At 44.7% G+C, this 24,339-nt stretch overlaps 1 protein-coding gene across 4 annotated transcripts; it reads right to left on the minus strand.

Annotated features, from left to right (window-relative positions):
* Nucleotides 1-2,564: 2,564 nt before the first annotated feature.
* kank2 (KN motif and ankyrin repeat domains 2) lies at nt 2,565-22,934 on the minus strand. Of its 4 annotated transcripts, none has more exons than XM_086056427.1 (13): nt 22,727-22,934; nt 14,110-14,192; nt 10,422-10,503; nt 8,804-10,174; nt 8,224-8,424; nt 8,037-8,145; nt 7,102-7,599; nt 6,934-7,021; nt 6,162-6,381; nt 5,499-5,641; nt 4,985-5,185; nt 4,512-4,610; nt 2,565-3,519 (listed from the first exon to the last, which is right to left on the minus strand). In XM_086056427.1, the coding sequence occupies exons 3-13, from the start codon at nt 10,456-10,458 to the stop codon at nt 3,475-3,477; spliced, it is 3,012 nt and encodes a 1,003-aa protein (XP_085912553.1). In that variant the 5' UTR covers nt 10,459-10,503; nt 14,110-14,192; nt 22,727-22,934; the 3' UTR covers nt 2,565-3,474. The 4 variants fall into 4 exon arrangements, with proteins under 4 accessions (XP_085912553.1, XP_085912550.1, XP_085912551.1 ...); XM_086056424.1 differs by having other exon boundaries at nt 8,224-8,427; nt 22,727-22,931; XM_086056425.1 differs by lacking the exon at nt 22,727-22,934 and adding an exon at nt 14,277-14,705 and having other exon boundaries at nt 8,224-8,427.
* Between the last annotated feature and the right edge of the window lie 1,405 nt (nt 22,935-24,339).

Here is a 24,339-nt window from a genome sequence, read left to right on the forward strand (position 1 = left end):
GTAAGGTTTTTTTTTTGTGGGAAAAACGACCATGTATAGTAAAGCGTTTTTTATGTAAAAAAAAAAACGACTATGTATAGTAAGGCGTTTTTGGTGAAAAAAAACGACCATTATAGTAAGGCGTTTTTTTGTGAAAAAAACGACCATATATACTATGGCGTTTTTGGTGGGCAAAAAATGACCGTGTATACTGGCGTTTTTTTTTTTGTTATTGTTTTTTTTAAACGACCATGTATAGTAAGGCGTTTTCAGTGAAAAAAACGACCATGTATAGTAAAACGTTTTTTGTGAGAAAAAAAAAAAACGACCATGTATAGTAAGACGTTTTTTGTGGGGAAAAAAATGACACGTATAATAAGGCGTTTTTTCGTGAAACAAAAAGGTTTTTTTTTTGTGGGAAAAACGACCATGTATAGTAAAGCGTTTTTTATGTAAAAAAAACGACTATGTACAGTAAGGCGTTTTTGGTGAAAAAAAACGACCATGTATAGTAAGACGTTTTTTGTGGAAAAAAAAATGACACGTATAATAAGGCGTTTTTTCGTGAAACAAAAAGGGTTTTTTTTTGTGGGAAAAACGACCATGTATAGTAAAGCGTTTTTTATGTAAAAAAAACGACTATGTATAGTAAGGCGTTTTTGGTGAAAAAAAACGACCATGTATAGTAAGACGTTTTTTGTGGAAAAAAAAATGACACGTATAATAAGGCGTTTTTTCGTGAAACAAAAACGACCATGTATAGTAAGGTTTTTTTTTTTGTGGGAAAAACGACCATGTATAGTAAAGCGTTTTTTATGTAAAAAAAACGACTATGTATAGTAAGGCGTTTTTGGTGAAAAAAAACGACCATTATAGTAAGGCGTTTTTTGGGGGATAAAATGACCATGTAAACTATGGCGTTTTTTTTTTTTTTAAACAACCATTTATGTATAGTATGGCGTTTTTTTTGTGAAAAAAATGACCATGTATATAGTAAGACGTTTTTTGTGGAAAAAACACGACCATGTATAGTAAGACGTTTTTTGTGAAAAAAAAAAACGACCATGTATAGTAAGACGTTTTTTGTGGGAAAAAAAATGACACGTATAATAAGGCGTTTTTTCGTGAAACAAAAACGACCATGTATAGTAAGGTTTTTTTTTTGTGGGAAAAACGACCATGTATAGTAAAGCGTTTTTTATGTAAAAAAAAACGACTATGTATAGTAAGGCGTTTTTGGTGAAAAAAAACGACCATTATAGTAAGGCGTTTTTTTGTGAAAAAAACGACCATATATACTATGGCGTTTTTGGTGGGCAAAAAATGACCGTGTATACTGGCGTTTTTTTTTTTGTTATTGTTTTTTTTAAACGACCATGTATAGTAAGGCGTTTTCAGTGAAAAAAACGACCATGAATAGTAAAACGTTTTTTGTGAGAAAAAAAAAACGACCATGTGTAGTAAGGCGTTTTTAGAGGAAAAAAAACGACAATGTATAGTAAGGTGTTTTTTGTGAGAAAAAAAAAAAAAGACCATTATAGTAAGGCGTTTTGTGTGGAAAAAAAAACCACACTTAGAAGCAATTTAGAGTGTCCAATCAACACACACTTAGTTGAGTATAAACCACATTCCAAATTAAATGTTTGGAGGACATGGGTGTGCATTATTAAGCCTACACCATATGCCTCCTGTACATACACACTAAACGTTTTTTAAAGTTGCTTTTCTGAAACGCTTTGGGCATCATGTTGAAGCTAAAACGCTATATAAGTTCGCTCTATTACTAATTCAACACGCGACCTGTGTCTAAAAAACTTAGGCGTTTTGGAAACTTAAAACTGGAGAACAAGCGTCTTCTTGCCAAAGTGACGTCGACCTTGAGATGAGGGGGCGTTCCCGTTCTCAGAACGGAGGGTTTCCGTCCAAAAACGGGAACGCCCATTTGTGGCTGCAGCCAACTTAGCAAATTTTTGCTATATTTAGAGACTTTTCCGCCTCCTCCAGAAACTATTTCCCCCTAAAAATAGTATAGCAAGAATGACAACAGCTCCTAATGTTAGCAACATTCATTTTTGCTGCATGATGGAGGAAAAAGGCCCAAGAAGAATTTGGCCTGATAATACTACGGTATATGTAAATCTACAGTTTCAGATACTGTACGCAGTGGGTGTATTATGAGTCACCACTATATTATTATGCAACACTGTCAATAATATTTACACTTCCGCCACGTATCTATATATATATATATATATATATATATATATATATATTTGGGAGTCCTGACTAGGAACGGTTAACGGGTATTTAGAGTTTCTGCTGAACTAAAAATAGATGTCTTTCCTCGGATATAAGGAGGGTTACAAAAAGCTTCTTTTTTTGATTTCCCAATCATCATTCTGTTTTGCTGTTGCTCAACATTTAAACAACCTTTATCAGATTTTAAAGTATTTACTCGGCAATGTGGCGCCCTCTGGTGGATACTTGCCAACACAACAGAGCACAGAGGGACTTCCGACACGATATATAAGGTACTAATAGTACTGTGCTACGTAGTAGCTTTAACAAGAGTCGTACCAAATAAATACCAGGGACAGTGAGATCCTTATTTATTAATAGTTCTTCCAAAAAATGCACAATAGAAGAAACACGGTCTAAAAATTGTACATAACCCTTCATAAAAATGAGCTTTAATTAAGAGCTGTGCGGTTACATAAAACAGTTGTGATCTTAAAAACCCAATGCGTATAAAAAGATAGATGCTTAAATTAAACACCTTTATAAAACGTGACTTGCTCCAAAGTGAATATGAGAAGTTAGTGGGCTTGAAAAGTCGTTGAAACGTTGACATCAATAGCCAATGCACTTGGACTTTCGGTGTGATAGCTACCAGTTGAAAGGGACATATATTATTTCCATATAACTTACACAGTTCATTCTCATCAGTCACTTTCCGTTTCTATTCCTTCATCATTTGTGACCACAGCAGATGGCTCAGCTTGGCGCTTTCTCCCGCTGAACACGTGCAATTACAGTTCAATTCTTCCTTTCGGCCGTCAACCTTTGTGTACGAAAACATTAACGCTGTAGTACCTTATCAAACGTATTCATTTGTTGGCTGGTGTGAATAAAATAAAAATAGTCATCCGCCGAGGGCCTGAGGTAAATCAGATTTAGGAAGGAAAAACTATCAAAAATAGATAGAATACATAACATTTGGTGTATAAATATGGATAAAACAGTTGCGGTGGTGAGAAAGTGGACGCAACCGATCAAGGACACTTCTTCAAACACGAGAGGGTGGCTCTTGTTATTCCACATGGCTGACATCATGTTCTTCCAAACAGTCATGTTATTTAGTGGACTTCAGTCGCTTATAGTACACAACAACAAACAAAACACGGCTGTGAGAAATGGGCGGCTGAACACGGGGGCGGCGGTGGGTCATGTGACCGCCTCTCCATCGTCTTGTGCTTTCAATAACTGGGGAGACTTTCATTTTGGAGGAGAGGAGCCCAGCAGCGGAGATTTGGGAGAAACCTGAAAGAAAACAGCATCCTGACGATTATGACGATAGTCAATCTATCAATTCATTTTTAATGCCTCTGGACATTGTATTTAATGCCATTTATGAAATTAATTTTTGCAAAAAATCAATTTAGTTGACTTTCAATGCTGTTTAATGACCTGCGGAAACCCTGACGTGAGCTATACTGAAGATTACCATATTTTACGGCCTATAAGCCACTCTATTTTTAAAAAATGAATGAAAAAAACATATCTAAGCTGCAGCTGTACATGAGCCGCACCAATGTTGAAAAATTTGATATTTACTGCATTTACAGAACGATTTGGAACTGTAAATGTACATGTCTTTCCTAACAGTGCCTTTAAACATGGCAGCAACTTTTGCTGATTAAACGGAACGGAGAACAAAGAGAAAAGTATTTATTCACCTTCATTTCTCCTGTGTTTGAAATCACGTGTCACTTTAATCATCTTCACTGAAACACATAAAGTCGTCTTCTATGTTAAAAAATGTGATACTTACAACATTTACAGAACGATTTTGAACTGTAAATGTACATGTATGTACCTGAACAGATTCTTTTCTAACAGTGTCTTTAAACACGGCAGCAACTTTGCTGAATAAAACGGAACAGAAAGAGAAAATAAACAGCACTTGTCTTCATTTCACTACTCCAGTTTGTCAGCTAATGGTCACCTTTTATTGTTCTACTACATACAGTACCACCTAATGCAATAACCTAGTGCATAGCGCCCTCGCCTGTTTAACTTCTCCACCTGCAGTCACATCCAGCAAATGTTTTGTATTGAATTGTGCTGTAATTCCGGTTAGAGCGCCCCTAGCGGTGGAAGAAAAATCCACAAAATAGCCGCACCGGACAATAAACCGCATGGTTCAAAACCTAGGAGAAAAGTAGCGGCTTATATTCCGAAAATACGGTAAATTGTCTATGGGTGTGAGCCCGATAGAAAATGGATGGATATATGTTTGGGAGCTGACTTACGGGGGAAGGAGGCTTCGCAAAGTTGAGGTGAGCATAGAGAAGCACGGCGATGTCGTTCTGGCTGGCCTCAAGAGCGATGGAGAGCGCAGTGCTGCCGTCCTGAAACAGGTCAGCGGAAGACGTTTGATTTGAGAAATCAAGTCCAGCACTAGGTCATTTGCTGATGACAAAAAAAACAACAACAAAAAAGCCACAAAGAAAAATTCCTGCAAATATTTTAATTGTAATAATTTAATGATAATTAATAAATCAATTTTTTAAATATAATAAATGTTTATTTCTGTAATATTTTGTATTTTAGGGCTATACGAATGCATCAATGAGTCTTGATACCACAAAATGCTCGGTGGGCTGCATTAAAAAACTGACTGACCGCAATTCTTTATTCTTTGTGTATTTCGACAGAACAATGTAAACCATTTAAGGCAAAACGTTGGGACAGAAAACAAAGCTTAGAAAGATAACCCACTCACATTATCAGTGAGTGTGGCGTCACAGCCGGGCACAGACAGTAGCTGTCGCACAATGTCCACGTGACCGTGCTCGCAGGCGCACATGAGCGCCGTGGAGCCGTCTTCGTCGCGGATGTTGACCTGGGCCCCGCAGGACAGAAGGGCTCGCACCATGTCCGCCCGGCCGTGGCTGACCGCCAGCATCAGCGCCGTCTGACCCGCCTGGAAGACACACATTGAAAAAAGCTTCAACTTTCCTTGAAAGGGCAGTGGTTCTCACACTTTTGGGACCCCTTACTTCAGAGGACCCCGATCATAAGTCTAACAGTGATTAAAAATAAATACCATTAATTGAACCAAAGCTAAAGTAGAGCGGTGTATTTGGTTTATTGTGTTTGAGCACCGTTCCACAAGTGGACTCTTCTTGTTTGTTGAATTTGCTGTGCTTTTTCTTTTTTTCCCAAACAAGTTCAAAATCCTGCTTTGAGAAGGGGATGATCTCGCAGTACCAGCCAGCGGGCAATAGAGGGCGCACCTGGCTGGCCTTGGCGTTGACGTCGCCAGTGCGCAGCAGCTGCAGAACAGCTTGAAGGTCACCATCAGAGTGGAAGGCAGCCAGAGCGGTGAGCATGATGGCCGTGTAGCCAGCTTTATTCTGCTTGTTGGCATTACAGAGACCTGGCGGGAGAAAAAAAAAAAAAAAAATGATGTTTAGATTTCAGTGTAAAAAAACCTTTAAAAAGTCCCCTCACAAAATAAGTGGTGATGCTTTTTAGCAAGGCAGCGCGGCACTCTAATGGTTAGCACATCTGCCTCACTTTCATGAACTCACTTCAACTCATTACATCTAAAAATTATCGAAATAATAGAAGAATACAAAAATATGAGAAAATTTGAAAATATGAGATTCGGATTGTTAGGCTGTTTAAAGACTAGAAATTGCCCATAGTCATGAATACGGATACTTCTTTGTCATACGATATTTGCCCTTTGACTAATGAGGTCAAACGCAATAGAAAATGCTTGGATGGATACCTTGAAACTACTTGTTGCTAGGCAGAATTTGGTTGGAAAAGAAAAAAAAAAAAAGTGTCCAACATGAGTCTCACTATGCTGTTTCCTTGGCAACCAGGGCAGAGGGCCCAACAGGCAGGGTCGACATAATTCATGACGTCTGTTGGAAATGTAATCAACTCACCGGTGTCGAGCAGCAGTTTCACCACCGGGAAATTCGAGTGCGAGACGGTGTAGTGCAGCGCCGTGTTGCCGTTGCCGTCCGCCATGTTGATGACAAACTGCAGCAACTGAGGCGAGATGGCGGCGAAAGCGTCCATGTAGGACCCGACCGCCGCCACGTCCGCCGCCTTGTGGCAGGACACGCGCAGCCACTCCTGCAGCACGCTGGTGTACGCCTCCCTCTTGAATGGAGACACAATGAGGACACGACCATATTATGGAAAATTTACTTTTGAATGCTTGTGTATGGTTGGGTCTCTAAGTGCCTTGCCCACCCAAATGTGAAAGTAAAGAGCTTAAAGAAAAAAGTCACCCCAAAAAATTACAATCATAAATTCTATGCGCCTCCCAAAATGGCCACCCCCTGAGATGGCTAAAAACAGGTGGATTTCACTGCTTAAAGAATAAGTCAACCCAAACATATTTTTTTCAAGAATATGTTCTATGCATGCCCACTAGTTGAGACAAGGCATTCTGATAAATATTGCGTTTGTGGAATAAGTTTAACCCACCCATTTTTAGCCATCTCTGGGGGCGGCCATTTTGTCACTAGTGCTCAGGGCCCAGGTAGCGACCAATCGCAGATCACCCGTTTTCTGAAGAGTCGCCGTGATTGGTTGTTATCTGAGCCCTGAGCATTTGTGATGCATTTTCAGGTGACAGAATGGCCGCCCCCCCGAGATGGCAAAAAACGGGTAGATTTTGCTGCAGTTGATGATGAGGATGCGGCGTACCGCTCCTTGCTGGCTGAAGGCGTTGGGCTCTCCAAGGGCCTTCTGAAGGTCGTGAAGAGCCGACATCAAGCTGTCGCTTAGTTCCAACCTGAAATGACGACAAATTGGGCTGCTGACGATTGGTCATTGGTGTCCTTAGGCCAGTCCATAAATCACACGTGGGCTTACCTGACTCGATTTGTGGGGACGCTCACAGACGCAGGCTCAGATTCCGATTGGCCAGAGGGGTCCGCGGTGTCCGTTTGCTGCCTGGCAACCTCTGAGCTTTGAGTGGCACATTGAGGGGCTGCCGAGGAGGTAGCAGGCGACATGGATTCAGTGCTGGTGGCTGATGTCGGGCCGACGGGCTGTTGGCAGGCAGAACCGTTAGCCGGACACGGGGGAGCCGGGCCGGCGCCGGGCGTTGATGTCTGGCGGGAACATTCTGGAGCAGGAGCCTCGGTCGCCGGTGACGCCCGAGATGTGTCGGCGGTCACAGGCGGGGAGTCGGAGCGCTCGGCCGCCGAATGGGAGGTGGCCTGCCGAGGTATGTCGCCCATTAGAGGGCGGGAGGTTTGCTGGTGTTCGGCCGTGGACTCTGGCAGTTTTTCCCTGGCTTCGTGGTACTCGCTGGAGTCGCTCTCCTCGTCCGAGCTGCTGCTGTCATCGGACGACGTCGACTCGTAACTGTGGGAAAACAACACCAATTCCCTCAATCGCAAGAATGTTTATAAGATTTAAGATTTTTGTCATGTGTTTATTGTGGTGAAGTTTGCAGTGAGTCAACATTGGTAATATTTCAGTCACCTTTTCTGTAGAGTCTGTCCTCGTTAAGGTAGGTTAGAATAGTTAAATATACATATATATTTGTCCATTATTGTCTGATAATGTTGTATTTTTGTTCATATTTTGTTGGAATGTTCTTGAAATATTTTTCCCTTTACAAAAAAATCCAATCCCAGTGACATAAAGACGAGCATTGACTCTCACATTCATGACTCAAACTGATGCAAAATTTTGAGAAAATAAAGTAATTGATATATTGTGCAACGGTTAGCATGATAAAGTGCAGTTTTACAACATGGCAATCTAAAGCCACAGTAAGAAAATTAAATGTCACATACCCTCCATTAACCCCGATAAATTGTAGGTTTTTCTTGGTCGATGGAGAGCCAGGTTCCCCCTCTGCTTTCCGCTTCATGATGGACCTCAGAGAGGATTGGGGGGACGAGTCTGTGCAAAAACCTCAAATCAGTCGCTTCAAACACGGCGGAACGGAAGCGAAGAGAAGCGTCGTCAGCAACAGCTTACCTGGGGCGTGGCCGTCTTGAAGCGTCCCCGCGCCCTCTTCCAGGCGCGTCTCGTCTTCTTTGAAGCAGACGGCGGCAATCTGATTGCCGGCCGTGCCGACGACGACGGCGGGGTTGGATACGGGCACGGATGTGGACAACTCGCTCTTGAGGATGTCGCGCACTTGCTTGGAGGTGACTGCGATCGGCGAGCCCACCGCAGCTTCTGGAGAAGGAAACATTTTATTACAGGTCGTAGGGATAAAAATATTGGGACTCTTAAAGTGAAAATGAAAAAAAAAAAAATAAAAACACTACGCACAAAAAAAGGGATATATGTTAGGAAAGGGATACATTCATCTGTATTACAATAAACACTATCAGATTCATGATACATTGTTTTGGTTGTATACAAATTCTAATAGCACCAGAAAACGTTTTGAATTTTGAGATTTATATCAGGAAACAGCAAAAAGTTTTGTCCTGAAACATCGGATATCCAAAGTAGCGTATAATTTAGTAAAGTTCAGCTGTAACGATTATAACGCATTTTAGGCCCATGCTGAAATTTCACCCGAAAGGCCAACATCAAAATCCGGTACCTGCCGAGTCGTCCGATTGTCCTCTGTGGTGTCCGTCCAACAGCCGCGAGGGTGAGCTGCAGCCCACCGCCCGCAGCAGAGTGCCCACCTCCACCACAGTGGGCTGTTCCAGCGTGTACACTTGGATGCCAACAGTTCTCTGCTGCCTGTGCGGCGACTGCTGCGCGAAGCTGACCACGGTCTGCAGGTTGCCGTCCTGCAGCTCCTGCCAGCCCACGCTGGTGGCCATCACCGGGCGCTCGGGGCGAGGGCCCTCCTCCTTGCGGGTGCACGTGGCTTGCAGCTGCGCGGCGTGCAGCTCCTCCATCATTCGTTTCAGCTGACCCTCCAGATGAATCACTTGGTTCTTCAGAGCCTCGGCCTCGGGTAGGAGCCCCAGATCCACCTCCCGGACGCCCACCCCCACCTGGCGACCGCTCTTCTCGCCCTCCGGTCCCACTCCGATCGTGCGCAGCTCCCGTTTAGCTTGCGGACGGGCCCCGGCCACGATAACGGTGTCCTCGATCTCGCATCCCGAGTCTTGTTTGGAGCCTTCCGGTGCGGCGGGAGACATGGGTCCAGACGGCTCGCCGGCACCCTTCGCTCCGGCGCTCACCTCTTCCTCCGGAATGTCGATGTACAGCTCTCCTCGGCCCCGGCCTCGGTTGAAGCCGGTGTGGCCTAGAAACTTCTGGCTCTTCAGTTGGACGCTGAGCTGCCGCTTCTCTTCCTGCAGCACCGAGATCTTCACCTGGAGCACGGGTATGGTCTTCACCTGCTCCTCCAGGTCTCGGATCTTCCTGAGGGCGGCCGCCATCTGCTCCCGCACGTGCTGCAGGTGGGCCGGAGTGGGAGTGACCGGGGTGGACAGTCCAGAGTTCATAGGAGTGAAAGTTCCTCCTCCTCCGCCGCCGCCGTGGGCCCGGTTGAAGCTGTGCGCGCTGCTGATGGAGGTGTTGGAGCCCACCACGCTGCTGTGCATGCTGCCCAAGTTGGAGAACCGGCGCCCTTCTTTCTCCTCCTCCAGCTTCCGGCGCGCATCCAACAAGGTCTTCTCCACGCGGGCGGCGCTGAAGTTGGGCCTGTGTGCGGCGTGGTAGCCCGGCGCGCAATAGGAGAAGGAGGAGTGGCGACTGTCCGCGCTGGCGTTGGAGCACAGAGACTCGGTGGAGGTCCACCAGGAGCCGGCGTAACCGTAGCCGCCGCGGGGCAGCGAGCCGTAGCGCGGCCGGCGTTGGATGGGCACCCGCTTGATGGTGTTTCCCTTCTCGATGTCGTTGACATATTTGAGGAAGTCCAGGTCCAGACGGTAGCCGTAGGGGGTCTCCACCGAGTAGGGCGCCTCCTGCTCCTTGCCGCGCAGGGAGGGGGGAGCCGGCGAGCTGAGCTTCCCTGCAGCGGAAGGAAATCAACTTTAAACAGACGGAAATCTGCGTCTAATCTTGGGCTCAGACTTTTCGAAAACGGGATCAACTCCAGGCCGCTGTGTTATTTGTGTACGCGGGCTGGATAATCAGGATGAATGCGATTTAACCTCCTCCCTTCTAATGACGTCACTCAAATGACAATTTGTTTTCCAACTGCACCACAGCAAGCAATAGAGGATTATAAGTGGAGGTTAAGATAAACTAAAATGCACCTGGGAAGCCGGGATCCATGTGCAGCACTTGAGCCATTTTAGGCAGGAGGCTGCGAGCAGACGGTCACCCACTTATTCTCACCTGGGGGGCGGAAACAGAAACATTTGAATTGACTTCAACAATGACCACCAGTTCGTAAAAATGCTGCAGTTGCTCAAAAAGATTACAAGTCACGTGATGTCCCTTGCATGTCTGGTGTTGCCACGGTGACACTAAATTACCTAACTTACCTCTCAGTGGTGGATGGCCAGAAGGCCTTAAAGAGGAGATCATCCCAAACATATTTCTTTTCAAGAATAGTTTGATGCAATTCGATGCAAGGCCACTAGTACTAGTACACACACGAGTCCTCACTTTTACTTTTTCAGCACATCATTGTTTTTGCGACTCCAGTTTGCCTACTCCCCCGCCCCAATCCGCCTCCCCCGGGTTAATTTTATCCGTCCATTTTTCTGAGCGTGGCGGGTCACAGTCGCCTGTGTGTGTGTGTGTGTGTGTGTTTGTTTCTCTTCTTAGTCTGCGCAGAAGAGGAGTTACGGGGGGAAAAGTTTCCTGGCAGCCAATTCCAGGACAGAGGTTTGAGACTTGCAGCCTTATTAGGAATCGTCTGCGCACGCGAATTTCTGCCTAGTAAAATCGGGATTTACGCACACATGCGCGCACGCAATTTCTCCTCACTTTTTTTTTCCGATTCTTCTCAGATGCTTTCTCCACCATTTGCCCAAATGTCAGCTGATGATCAGGAGTTCTCAGCAGGCCTCCCTGTGCTCTGTGCTAATTGCGCAGGACCGTGATGCTTTTCCCTCAAACACATGACTGCTTGTTCCTTCCAACGAAGCCCACAAGCTCGTCCCACGCCCCAGTTTGTCCACTTGGGAAAAATTAACTTCCTCGGTCATAGAGGATGTAATATTTAACCCGAATACGTCACGTGAGCTCCAGGGTTGGGACTATAAGCTTAAAAGTAGACAAATGGTAATGTATGACATTACTAGCAACATTTTTGCTAATGATATGCAGTAACACAATAGGGATGTAACGATAACCAGATATCATGATACGATATTATCACGATATGAACCTCACGCTACGATAATTATCACTGGGAGGCTCAGCTTCAGAAAAGAGGTCAGCCGTGATTGGTCGTTACCTGAGCCCTGAGTAGCTGTGATGTCATTTTCAGTGGACAGAAAATGACAAAATGGCCGCCCCCAGAGATGGCTAAAAACGAGTGGATTAACTCTTATTCCGCAAAAACGCGATATTTATCCGAATGCCTTGCTTCAACTGGCGGTCTTGCATAGAACATATTCTTGGGGAAAAAATTATGTTTGGGTTGACTTCCACTTTAAAGACCATCAATTATTAGCTATTAAAGTCATACTCGTTACAAAACCGCAATAACGTAACACAAAACATAAAACGTTATATAGAATGGATTGCATGTTGCCGACGAGTATCACTTGAGCGTTTTTATCTAAATTCTGACTGCGGTTATCTTCTGCGTGTGTGGCGCTGTCAGTTCACGTCATCTGAAGGCTACTTTTCTAGTGAGGGACGTGTTCTCTCTTTTGTGACCGCTCGGCTCGCTCGCTCACTGGCTGGTGAAAAGTAGGACGCTTGGAAACGCTGACTAAACGCACTTGGTATGTTTGAAGTCCCGCAGTCGGTTGAATGTCTCGCTGCCATTCCTCTTATCTGTGCCCTTCATCACCCGCTCATACCAACACTGCCGCACACACAAGCGCGGCCATTTTGACATTGAGAAGTAGCGTGTAACGCTTGCCGCATTTGACGCTGTTTAAATGAAAGACAGTTTCTGTATTACATTTGATAGGTTTGATAAGTCAGCCAAGCGTATTGGCGCACACGTTCAGGGGGGGAATTTGTCTTTCCAGCTGTGATTTGGATGACTTTTCACAACCAGGATTTATGGAGACGGCAAAATGGGCGATGGGAAATACATGAGGACCAAAAAGTGATGTGGAACAATCACAATCAAGAATGAAAGTGAGGCGGTTTTGGCTCTGTTTATCCCCAGTGTGGAATTAAAGTGTCACATTGATGTTTCATGTTGTACAGCGCAGGCCAGTGTGTGCGTGTGGAGGGGCGGAGCTGACAGGGGACAGTTGATGAGATATAATTAGAGCGCGCAGCTACGCAACCAAACATCCTCAACCCGGCCGACCGGTGGCTGAGGCCGGATTCAACTTTGAGACACAAAAACTTTTCATCTCCTTTTCCCACATCAGCGCCTGAAGACGAGGGGGGGAAAAAAAAAAAAAAAAAAAACACCCACGGCAGCAAGCCTCCCAGCTGCGCATCTGTCTCGCTGGCAGTAACACACTCCCCCGTGTGCACGCGCCGCAAAGAGAGTTCCATTGAGATGACAAGTTAACAGAGACGGCCTGTTCTCACTGATTTTCTGAGCCTTTATACAAAAAAATGTAGTCATTTACAGTTAAATAAAAGCCTTTGTCCGCATGTTTGCTGCTCCAACTCTGAACTGTACTGACCCGTTTTCTTTGAAAAAGCTTAATAGGCCTACGACTGTCAAGCATAATGCACATTTTAGCCCATCATTTTTTTAAATGAATCAAATCTATGTAAGACAGTGGCCATGGCAATTTCTTATTTAATAACAATTGTCAGTCACGTTACAGTGCACGCTACCACCCCCTATGGGACGGGAGTGGAACATCATCAACTGCACACTACACATTCAGCGGGGTACACACGTGCCAATAATCGGGCAAAATTGAGCATTCCTTCCGCTTCCTATCAAAATAAGCAAAGGAATGCTTGTCGGATAACTCAAAATAATCATGTTGAGCTATTCTCCTGTGATGCGAGGTTTGATTTTTCCTCATTAATCTGCTCAGGAAAAAGTTGGGCCGAACAATTACAACACCGGCCAATTGCAGGGCGCATATCGCCAACACGCATTCACACTCAAATTCACACCTATGGACAATTTTTGAGGATTCCGTTTATAAATCGCACAAATGAAGGTAGAGCTCTTGTCATGAACCGAGGACTTCCTGTGGGTTACTTAATAGCTGATTATCTGCTTAATATAAGATGGAAATGTCATCCACTGTCTTCAGATGACTTTCTCCGAGCAACCTCCAGTAGGACAAAAGTTTAGCTCCTCCCCTTCGCGGTGATCCCTTCCAGTGCTTCTATGTGCCATGTTAATGGAGGTTAACTCCTCCCCCGCCTGCCTTTAAGATTAAAAGCCTCGCGTGGTTAAGATGCAGGTCAGTGTGTGCTAAATGCACATCTGCGGAATGCCCTGCGAGATTTTCACGAGAGTAGCCGCATTACAACGTTTGGCCTCCCACGGCACATTTGCGGCAGCACTCCCACACGATGGTATCTACAAGATGCGATTCACAGTATGTATACAGATTCATTTCAAAAGCTCGGCCGAGACCACCCCGAAGAGTCATTTTCAAATTCTCCTCCCCCGAGTTGTGACTCCTCCAAGTGCATCAAACTCACCGCTTCCACTCAAACTGAGTCACCTCACTGCTGTTGCCATTACAAAGGATTACATCTCAGTATTGCAAAGTCAGAAGTCAGAAAACCACCTTCTATTAAGAGTTTTTTTTTTCCCACCAAGATTCCCAAGCCCGGGAATGCTTTTTGAATTAAGAAGCAAAGACCATATTTTCCATTTCATACCAGCAACGACGGGGGCTCGCTCGTCGCCGGTCTCCTTTAACTGCCGTCCTTCTTTTGCTTTTTTTTTTTTTTTAGGCCAGCACCTGTGAGGAAACAACAAAGCAAGAAGGCTTTAGACTGTGACCGGCAACTTTTACCCGTTGAAAAAAAAAAAAAAAAATGCAAACCTCGGGACGGGAGCTAGTAGGTAGGATTGTGTCAAAGTGGTCATACGAGACATCGTTCGCAACGCCATTAAAGTTGTTGACTCAAGAGATAAAAACAGACTTATGTCAGGGTGGAAGAGGCCGTACCCCGCAACACTCTAAACACCGCTTGCGACGCCAGCGAAAACATTCCAGTCGTTCTGAGAGACACCGCGGATGTGAACAATGAAGCCCCATCACGGTTTGACCTGCTTGCGGGTGCAGCCAGTGGGGTGAAGTCGACCGAGCATCTCCTCAGGCTGGGAGCCTCCCTGCAGTGTGATTGCGAAATGTTTTCTTTGAACAGCTGCACAGGTCACCTTCAGACTGCAGCCGCAAACCGCATTTCCACCAAGCGATGCAGTTGAGTTTACCGCCGTACAACCGGTTGGGGATGATAAATCTAACCTTGCGCTTCCACCGCGGGGGTGTGGCAGAAAAACAGTGTGACATCATAACAGTGCGACACAGTGGAAGGCGACAATGAATTCGACAGGCTGCTCATCGCATGGATTTTTCATGGCTCGCTGTACTTTTTGTAAGGTCAAGATGCGGGATGGGGGGGTGTACTTTCAATCGCTTCACTGAGTCGTTTTTCACAGATTAGGAAGAATATATGACTGAGTATTTCATTATTAGCTGACTTTCTGTGGTATTACGGTGTCTGTGTAGTATCACTCCCACAACTCGATGCTAATTTTCTAACTAGCCTGTCAATGGGATTTTACATCGACTGTCGAAGACGTCTACTATTTAAATACAGTGGTACCTCTACTTACGAAATTAATTGGTTCTGGAAGGAATTTCATAAGTAGAAAAAAAAAGTAGAGACGTGTTTTCCATGTAAATGTCCTAATCCGTTCCAAGCCCACCAATATTCAGACATAAATGTTTTATAAAGCATAAAAAGGCATCAAAACATGTAACAAATACATGTTACATTTAGATTATTGCACAATAAATGAGAGTTGTGCATGTAAAAAAAAACAAAGAATAGAGTAAGTAATAAAAATGATGGTCGTTAACCTTTTAATTGCTGTCCTCATCGCTTTTTGCCCTCTTTGGTTCATGTTCTCTCTCAGAAGTGGTTTTTGCCTGGCATTTTGTAAACAACTGATTTAATAACGTGGCGGCTGTCGATACATTACGGTCATATTCTTTGGCGAGCTCAACCAAACGCATCCCTTTTTCATACATTTCTATTATCTCTTGCTCTGTTTTTTTGTATGGACAAAAAAACAAAACGATTTTCACCTTTTTTTTCTTTTCCTCGTTTTTAATTCACGTAAAACTATCGGAACACCTCCTGGCCCGAGGGGCGAATGACGAGGACGCTGCATAGACATATCTATCACATATATATCTATCTACCTGTCTATCTGCACACATAGACACGTACGGTAGAGGTCCGTCTTAGCCAATGGGATGCCAGCAAGATGCTAGGTAATAGCCAATGGCAAAGCAGCTATGAGTATGTTGCGTTCAGGAAACTCTGGAGCTGCGAGTAAGCAGCCCATACTTTTACCTTTCGTATCCTGAAATTTCTTTGGTAACAAGAGGCAATATTTTCCTGTTGATGCGTTTCGTAACTTGAAAATTTCGTATGAAGAGATGTTCGTAAGTAGAGGTACCACTGTGTAAATCTTTGTTGTGCGTTTAGTAAGACAACTCCAACTGGGGTGCCATTAAACAGCTTAAAGCATTAATTGTTGCCAAAAACCGATATGGGTCTGTTACTGAATTGTAAAGTAACTCGGGGATGCATCAAATTCCCAGTGGGAAAATGTCTTGTTCCAGTTGCATTTTGACCGAGCGCTACCTTCTGAAAGGGGAAGAACATGGAGGATCCTACTGATCATACAAACTGAAGCCAAACGTACAGTTTGATGTTATCAAGGCTTTGCATTCCTTTGCTGTGTAGGGAGTGCATACATGTGGTGGATGACTAGTGTGACCGCGTCTGCTGATTGTCAAACTTTCACTTAGGTCTGCTACCAGCGAAAAAAAAAAAAAAAAAAAAAAAGTTTCAAGCACGATTCGAGTGACCTTTCCAAAAGATCAAAACAAGCCTTGTTGTTGTTGCCGCCACTGCTGAGCTCATTGTGTCACGTCAGAGGCGCTGCGCCGAGAAGGCGGAGTGGACCGGGTAGCAACAAACCTTTTTGCCGGACTGCAAATCACAAAGAGTCATTCATGCAGGGCCCCCGGTCCCACAGCTGGTTCTAATATAAAGTGAGGAGGGGCATCTCCGAGGAAGACAGACAAGCGTGCGTATGAGTGTTTGGCGAGGAGTCCACCTCAAAACAAACAAATAGCCGCTCAAGTGTTGTCGGGGACCCTCGTGGCTGACACTCGAGCGCTTTTAATGTCTTGATTTCCAGGAACCGCACCACTAAACACTTTGAATCCGGAGTTGTGCAAACTCAAAAGCCAAGAAACGCACGCTAAAGACAGCGAGGGATGCGGCGCTCTTAGGGTACAACCCGGCGCTTGTGCAGACGGCAAATACTTTAAATCACAGCTCCCCAGACGCGCCGACAGCGTCCAAAGCCTTCCCACTCGCACACAGCTGCGGCCTTTGAGCAGTCAGGTAAAGAATCCGATCACCCGAGAGCTGGGATGCAGCTCCTTCGAATTTGTCGGCAATAACATTTGCAATGACATTTCCCAGCTAATTGGTCCTAATGCGTTAAGGTCCGATGGAGGAGGGGTTTACAGGAAAGGGAGAAACCCCCCAAGGGCCCGGTAACAACCGGGTCACTTCCTCCCAACACAGGAAAACAGAAAATAAACGAGGAGGGATGACGTGAAAGAAAAGTGAATTTTTCTTTTTTTTTTTAAATGGAAACTTTTGCCCACCGGTGTGAATCACTGCAAATCCAGAATAAAGCCAACTCCCAGATGAGCCAGCGCACACATGAGGGAGATCACGCACAAGATCACAAGAACAACTAACAAAAAGTCAATATGTAATTTAAAATGTCTTCGCCCTGAGGATCACTATGATTTCTGCATTCCAGGTCTAAAAATACTCAGACAAAAGAGCGCGCTCATGAGGAGCAGAGGCGGCACTTTATCTCTCCCGACCGAAGCTCATTTATGGTCAAGACTTTCCTTCCTCGGGGGCCACGAATCTTAATCGAGACGCGTGAAGCAGTTACACAACAGCAGGGACGTGTCTATTCGCTGAGACGTCTGCGTCTGCCTCTCCGCTCCATGTGGAAAACAGATGGCTTCTCTCAGTCCACTATATAATACGTCAGCAAAACGTATACAGTATAACAACCAGATTGTTCACATAAGGAGACCTTAGTGTTCTGGAATCTAGTTCGCTGGTGACGCATATGGCAACAACGGTGAAGTCGTGGCGGGCCAATGGGACGTCGCCGCCGGGACTCTGCCCTTTTGGAAAAATCCCTGCTCCTCGCATTAAAAAGCGTGGCGGGACGGACGGGCTAGCATGAGGATGGCGACGTGCTGAGCGGTCTGGCGCTGGCCTTAAAAGGGAGGGGCCGGGCGGCTCGCATTACTCCTTGAGTAGAGTAAACGCCCGGCGGCCTGGCTATTGGGTCATCCCAACAGGAAACTGAGCAAGGGAGAGGCACCGGAAAGAAACGACCGAAAAAAGAAGAAAGCAGGGGCTGGGCTGTTTGGGAGAAAATGCCTTAATGGAGGGGGGGTGGATTAAGAGTGATGGCGAGCAGAGGGGGTGATGGCGGGGGTCGTCGAGGGAGGGAGAATGAAGACCAGGCGGAAGGAAGATGCTTGTTCAAAGCGGAGATGGGGTTAAAAGCGCTGGTCCAGCCTTGATTGGACGCCACAGCACGGGAAGTCATTTTAGTCCACAGATCTTGTCGGTTCCCCCCACCACCCCCCCCCCATTTGCAACGATACGGTGTGGGAATTGAAAATCACGCCAGGTCCGGTCACGCAGTGAGAGTGCGAGTAGATGAAAAATGTACTTGCACTGTCTCAAATTTGAGCAGCAAAATGCCACCATTTAAGGGCAGCTTGGAGCTCTCTATTAAGACAAATGAAAGTTCGCCTCGAGTTCTGGGAGTGACATTCCTTCAAATAACGAATACTGTACACACATACACACACCCCGTAATAACACATACAGAAAGGTGATATAATAACACTCACAGCCATATAGTCTTGCTAATTAGTGGGAAAAATGTGTCACGTTCAATCGCCATGACGCCAAGGCACGCACATGTCATGTCATCTTCCAAACCGCTTATCCTGTACAGGGTGGCGGGGAGGTGCCGGAGCCTATCCCAGCTGACAATGGGCGAAAGGCAGACTACACCCTGAACTGGTGGCAGGGGACACAAAGACGCCGTCACTGAGCGGGAGAACCGATCCCACGCTGCCCGCGCACAACTCAGGCGTGTGTACCACTACACCATCAGTGACCTGAAGGCACGCACAGCAGGTCTTTATTTTTATTTTATTTATCTTTTTTTTTAATGTTTGTTCTTTCAAGCCAGATGTAAATTTGAGATCTGGTAGTTGGGATAAATATGTTTTGTCATCACCTTCTTAAAAATGGCTTATGTTAGAATTTGACCAAAAAAAAAGCAAAAAAAATTTAAGTATGTCCTTATGATGCTAGCCAGTAGCCCTCTTTGCTAACATCTGCTACATCCTTAGTTAAACAGATTAAATTCTACCCCTGAAATGAAATTATTCTATTATTTTACATAATTCAGTACAATCACTACTTTCTTCAGTTTTTCATGTTTTCTGAAAAAAAAAAAAGAAAAGACAAAAGAAGAATCTTAGGCTATTATTTTAGAAAGGTGACCTGCTCTTGTATCAAGCTGAAGATCAGAAACCGAGACATGAATCGGATCTCAACTTTGGTGTATCGTTCCTGCCGTACCATTTAGGCTGCCGACCTGCTGTGTCGCTGTCCAACCATGCAGGTGTGCCGATGCCATCACACAAATAATTTGATGCTCAACCTACTCTGGGATGTTTGTGAGTTTCAGGTTTCCAGGTCGATTATTCTATTAAGGAAGCTCAAGTAGGATTATTAGTCATTCCTCCTCATCCAGATTAGACCAAATGCCCACTCAAATCTGATTTACTACACCATAACAACTTCTTCTGCGCCTATGCTTTTGCACTGGGCCAGCGTATTTATTTAAACCCCTGCCATAAGAACACAGGCTTTTTCTAAGTGGACAGGATAGGACAGTTGGATCGGCAACGGCAGCCAACTCAAAAACAGCAAGTGTGCTGGCCAAAAGCGGCGAGGCAGATGCCTGAGCACAGTCTCTACTAGCAGCCGTGTTTCTGTTGCTAGTCTGGGAGCGGTCCTTGGAAAGCATCACGCTCGGTGTTATCTGGCCGCTCCTGTTGGGTGTGGTTTTGGAAGCATCTTGTTTTGGAACACATGAAACCTTTTACACCGTAGCTCCAATCTTGATTTAAGGCCATACATTTCTTTCTGATCCATCATCAATCAGGTGATAACTATCACACCCGCATTGTGAAATACATGGCGATACAGAAGAACTTCTAAGGTATGAAAAAACAACCATCCATCCAATTTTATGTAGTGCTGATAAAGGAGCATTCTCACCCTTAGGGACAATTAAGAGTCTTCAAAGAATGTGCAAGGTTTTTTGGGGGGGAAGTCGGAGCACCCTGAGAAAAGGCCAGTGCAAAGATTCTAAACCTGACCCTTAGAACTGAGAGGCAGATTGCCTAACCACTAGTCCACTGAGCTGCCCAGGCTCAAAACAATCCATCTAAAGCCATAGTACCTCATAGGAAAGAAACTGTTCTAAAATCATCAAAAAGCAAGTCGTTCTCGCCACTCTCAAACGCTGTATGTGTGAAACCACACTCCAATGAAACATAAATGCTACTTCATCTAAAATCGTGACAATAAAAGCCTCCGGTGGCTGGAATTACATCCCGCCGGGTTGTTGAGGGATGCTAGCCACCAGCTAGCTAGCGTCCTAACAGACTTCCGGGTCTTCGCCATATTCTCGCTTGGGGATTTGAGCTGTTTAGGAAATTGTGGTAATCGATGCTAAAAAACGTACAAACTTCTCCTTTAACTTTGACGTCGTGGATGGTACTTTTGGATAGGCTCACCAATCATCGAGTAAAAAAAAAAAAAAAGTAGGGATAACCAATCACAGATCAATGATGGACAAATCTATTTAAACAACTTGTCTATTTAGTTTGTATTCAGCCTCCGCTATCCGCGTAGGTTTGGGAGCGGCCCGGCCCATGAAGAGTCAAAATCGAGGGGCAATTGATACCCACTGAAACGCATTGGGAAAATAAGTAAATAAAATTCTCTCATGAACGCAGATTCAAATTCCGAGTTGTACAACTTTGTAACCGTTCTGCTTTTGAGGTTTTACTCTATTTCAATCTATTCTGATCACACCTCATAGATGAACTGATTCACCCATCAGCTAAGGTCCATTTAGAAGTCCATTTCCTCCGCCATGCACTCTCTGAAGACACTTTGACTGCATGTAAAACACAGGAAAAAAGGCATCCTTTCATCAGAAAACTTTCCACATTTGAGCGATACTGTGCATTGTTGCACAAGAACAGATGCTTCATTATCCAGCCGTGCACTCGGCGGCTAATCAGGAGACAGTCGAAAACGCCATGCAGGTTCCGGGGTGTAATTTCATTAGTCCTGCCGGCGTGTGGCCCGGTGTGCAAAAAGGGTTTATAACCCCGCATTCCATCGCAGCCCCCAGCGAGGGGGGTCCAAACGTTGTATTGCATTACATTCCAGATTCGAGATTCCGCAGGGTTCCCAGGAGTCAAAAACAATGCAGAAACAAGTTATGTTTGGTAGCCATTCAGCTAAGGGTCATGTTACCGCTGTTACAAAATGGTTCCATTGGGTGGTTTCGGAGCATTTGGTTGGGTCCGCTCACTCCACCGAGTGTGACACAAACAGAGGAGCCGCACACCACTCGGTGGGATGGAGCCCATCCGAAGAGCAGACCGCTGGCACTGAATATGGCCCGCTGCACATACAGCGCCGTATAGTACAGAGGACTGATACATGCTGCGTACCAGGCCAGGCCCGTGACTACACCCCCGCATCCTGCCACAACTCTCATCAGAGCAACATGTGACATCAGTTCACTGGAGGAACCAGAAAACAACTGCTTATTATGAAATAGCCTGCCACAAAAATGTGTCCGCAAATAATTATGATCAGCTTCAATTTGTTTAACAACATGTTTGTATGTGGTCAATATGTGTTTTCATGCCACCTTACACTCAGACGATTCAAGGAGAGTACATTTTTAAGTGGAATGATTCGATTCGGTTCGATTCAGTGGGATTACCGTTCGATATTTGTTTTTGCTTCATCATTAAGCAACAGTAATCGGTTAATAAAGAGTAATAGTGGGAAAAATTATTATCAATACACGTTAACGCAAAATATTTTTCATCCGATTAGTCGATTAATGGAAAGGATAATCAACTCGACTCGGTCTGCCACAATTTGCAAAAGGAAATCGGATCCAAAAGGCTCTTATATGTACGTTTCAGGTCCATCGCGTCCATCCATCTTTTGGGGACCCCTGCCACAGCTTCAGCGGCCGCCGGACATCTCAAACCCGACCAGACGAGCACATTTTGAGGGCGAAGAAGAAAAAAAAACTGGACCAACATCTGGAAGTAATGAGGACCAGCAGAAAGCGCGGACCCACCCTCTCCCCTGAGCAGCTGCATGGACATTCACATTGAAAAAAAAGAATGAGAGAAAAAAAAAAGTAATGACACTGTAAAAAAAAAAAGAAAAAAAAAAAGACTGGCCTTAGGCATGGATGGTGGGCGGGCAGGAAGGGGGGGACGTCACATGTTATGCTGTAATGCTGACACTTCAATCAAAAAAAGTTGTAATAAGCACCCACAAACACGCACACAATAGGGACCACCACCCCCCTAGGATCCGTTTAGAACAATACACAATATGATGGCCTGGACACAGAGATTTTGTACCCACAAGACGGATGGACACAATAAAACAGCATGAAAACACAGAAAAAAACGTTCTAAAGACGACCATTTTAATTTATGTTTGAAATTACAAGTATATATAAGTATGAAGGCGAATATTGCAAACCTCGCTAGCTTGAGGACAGCACGAGCCTCATTCATCACATGGAAAAAGGATGGAAAGTAAAAGAATTTTAAACAGTCAAATAAAGTGTTATATGAGATTTAGGAGATTTATATTCACGTTACTTTTTAATTTTTTTTTTTTTTTTTTAATGGCACTGATTGCTTCGGAGAAGGAGGGGAGTCCAAGTAAGCTAGCATCTTGCGCGCGGCACGTGCCAGTACAACCAAATGAAAAATAGGAAGTGTTTTTTCCCCTCCTCCGTTTTAAAACACCGAGTTAAATGGAACTCAAAGGCTGTTCTTACCTGCCCCCCGTTTTGGTAAATCCTTCCAGCCGCCTCGGCCCCGGGAGCGCTCACTGACAGACAGACAAAAACACCGCAGCCAGGATGCTCGGCGCGCCTCCTCCTGCTCCTCTTAAAGGGCCAGCAGCACCCGTATCACGCTCCTGTAAGGACATCTCATATACAGTTCCCTCCTAAAGTATTGGAACGGCAAGGTCAATTTCAATTCCTTTGTTTTTGTTGAATACTGGGATTCAGATCAAAAGATGAATATCAGACGAAATGGTATTTACAATTAGTTCTAAACAACTATGGACAGAGCTCCTTTGGAGCCCACCCACTTTTCAGGTGGACAAAAACACAACATGAGACTGATGGGTGTTTCTAGTTGCTTAGGTGTTGCGTTTTAGATTGATACCTTATGCAGTTGGTGACAGAAACATTGTAAGTGCTGTGAAGAAACACCCAAAGACAGCAATCGGTGACAACACTACGAAGACAGGGCAGGGGTAAAGGTATCACAACCCACTGTTGAGAGAATATAGGCCATACTTGACTACAACAGTGGGAAAAAGTGAAAGTCAATCACCAGACCGTAACCCAATAGAGCATGCTTTTCACCTGAAAGGAGAAACCTGGGGGCTGCAGTAAAGGCCCGGAAATGCCTTTCAAATGAAGAAAGCAACAGTGTGGTGAAATCAATGGGTCAAAGTCTAAGTATTTTTCTTTAGGAGGTGCTTGGTGAAAACAAGTTTAAAAGCCACAAATCTAAACCAAAGAGACAGAATTCTGAACTACAATGAAGTTTTGAGGAGACAAGTGTTGCCAGAGTCAAGACATTAGGAACAAAAGGCATGAAGACAAGCCTCAACGACTAGAAAAGGGGCGCTCTGGAGCAAGAGCCCGCAAGATGACATCACCTGACCTCAATCGACCTCTCAGGAGTTAAAGAAACCAATCATCTTTCCATTCTGAGGACACACGCTTTTATACAAACAATAACAGTAGGGGGGATTCCTTCAGAGGCCAATTGCGGTGCCAGGGACCCCAGGATCTAGAGGGCAAACCCTTTATGATCTTCCTGATCCACAAAGGATTGGGATTTCAATAAAAGGCTCAGTAAGCACCTTAATCGACGACTAAAAGGAGCTAGCGTGACTTCTTGATTGGCTTAAATTTGCTATTTAAAATAAAACAATCCTGTTGCAACGGCACCGTGTTGTTTTTACTTCAATCTAGCAGGATTATGGTCCTGAAAATACAAGAGAATTAGATCAATTAGGTTAACACAGTACAGCGTTATCTTCATCACATAAAAACATCAGTTGTTAAGTTCACATACTCAATGGGGAAGCTGGTATATTATTAATTAATTCCAAGTGCCTTTGTCCCCTTTTCCCCAATAAAATGATTACATTTTATTGAGGAACCCCTGTTGGACTAGCATTAATGAGACGTGCCAGTTTTTTTCCCCCCCACCTGGAATTATTTACAAGAGTGTTTCATTACTCAAGAGATACTATTAACTGTGTATAGTTGCACTGAAGCCTGTGTAAAACTTTCACTTTGGCTACCCAATAAAGAACTAGATGGAGGATATAAAACTAGCACTATAATTGAACCCAATATAAATA

This window comes from Filicampus tigris, chromosome 16 (genome assembly GCF_054856515.1).
Source record: "Filicampus tigris isolate MCC_2025a chromosome 16, RoL_Ftig_1.0, whole genome shotgun sequence".
Classification (NCBI taxonomy): Eukaryota; Metazoa; Chordata; class Actinopteri; order Syngnathiformes; family Syngnathidae; genus Filicampus; species Filicampus tigris.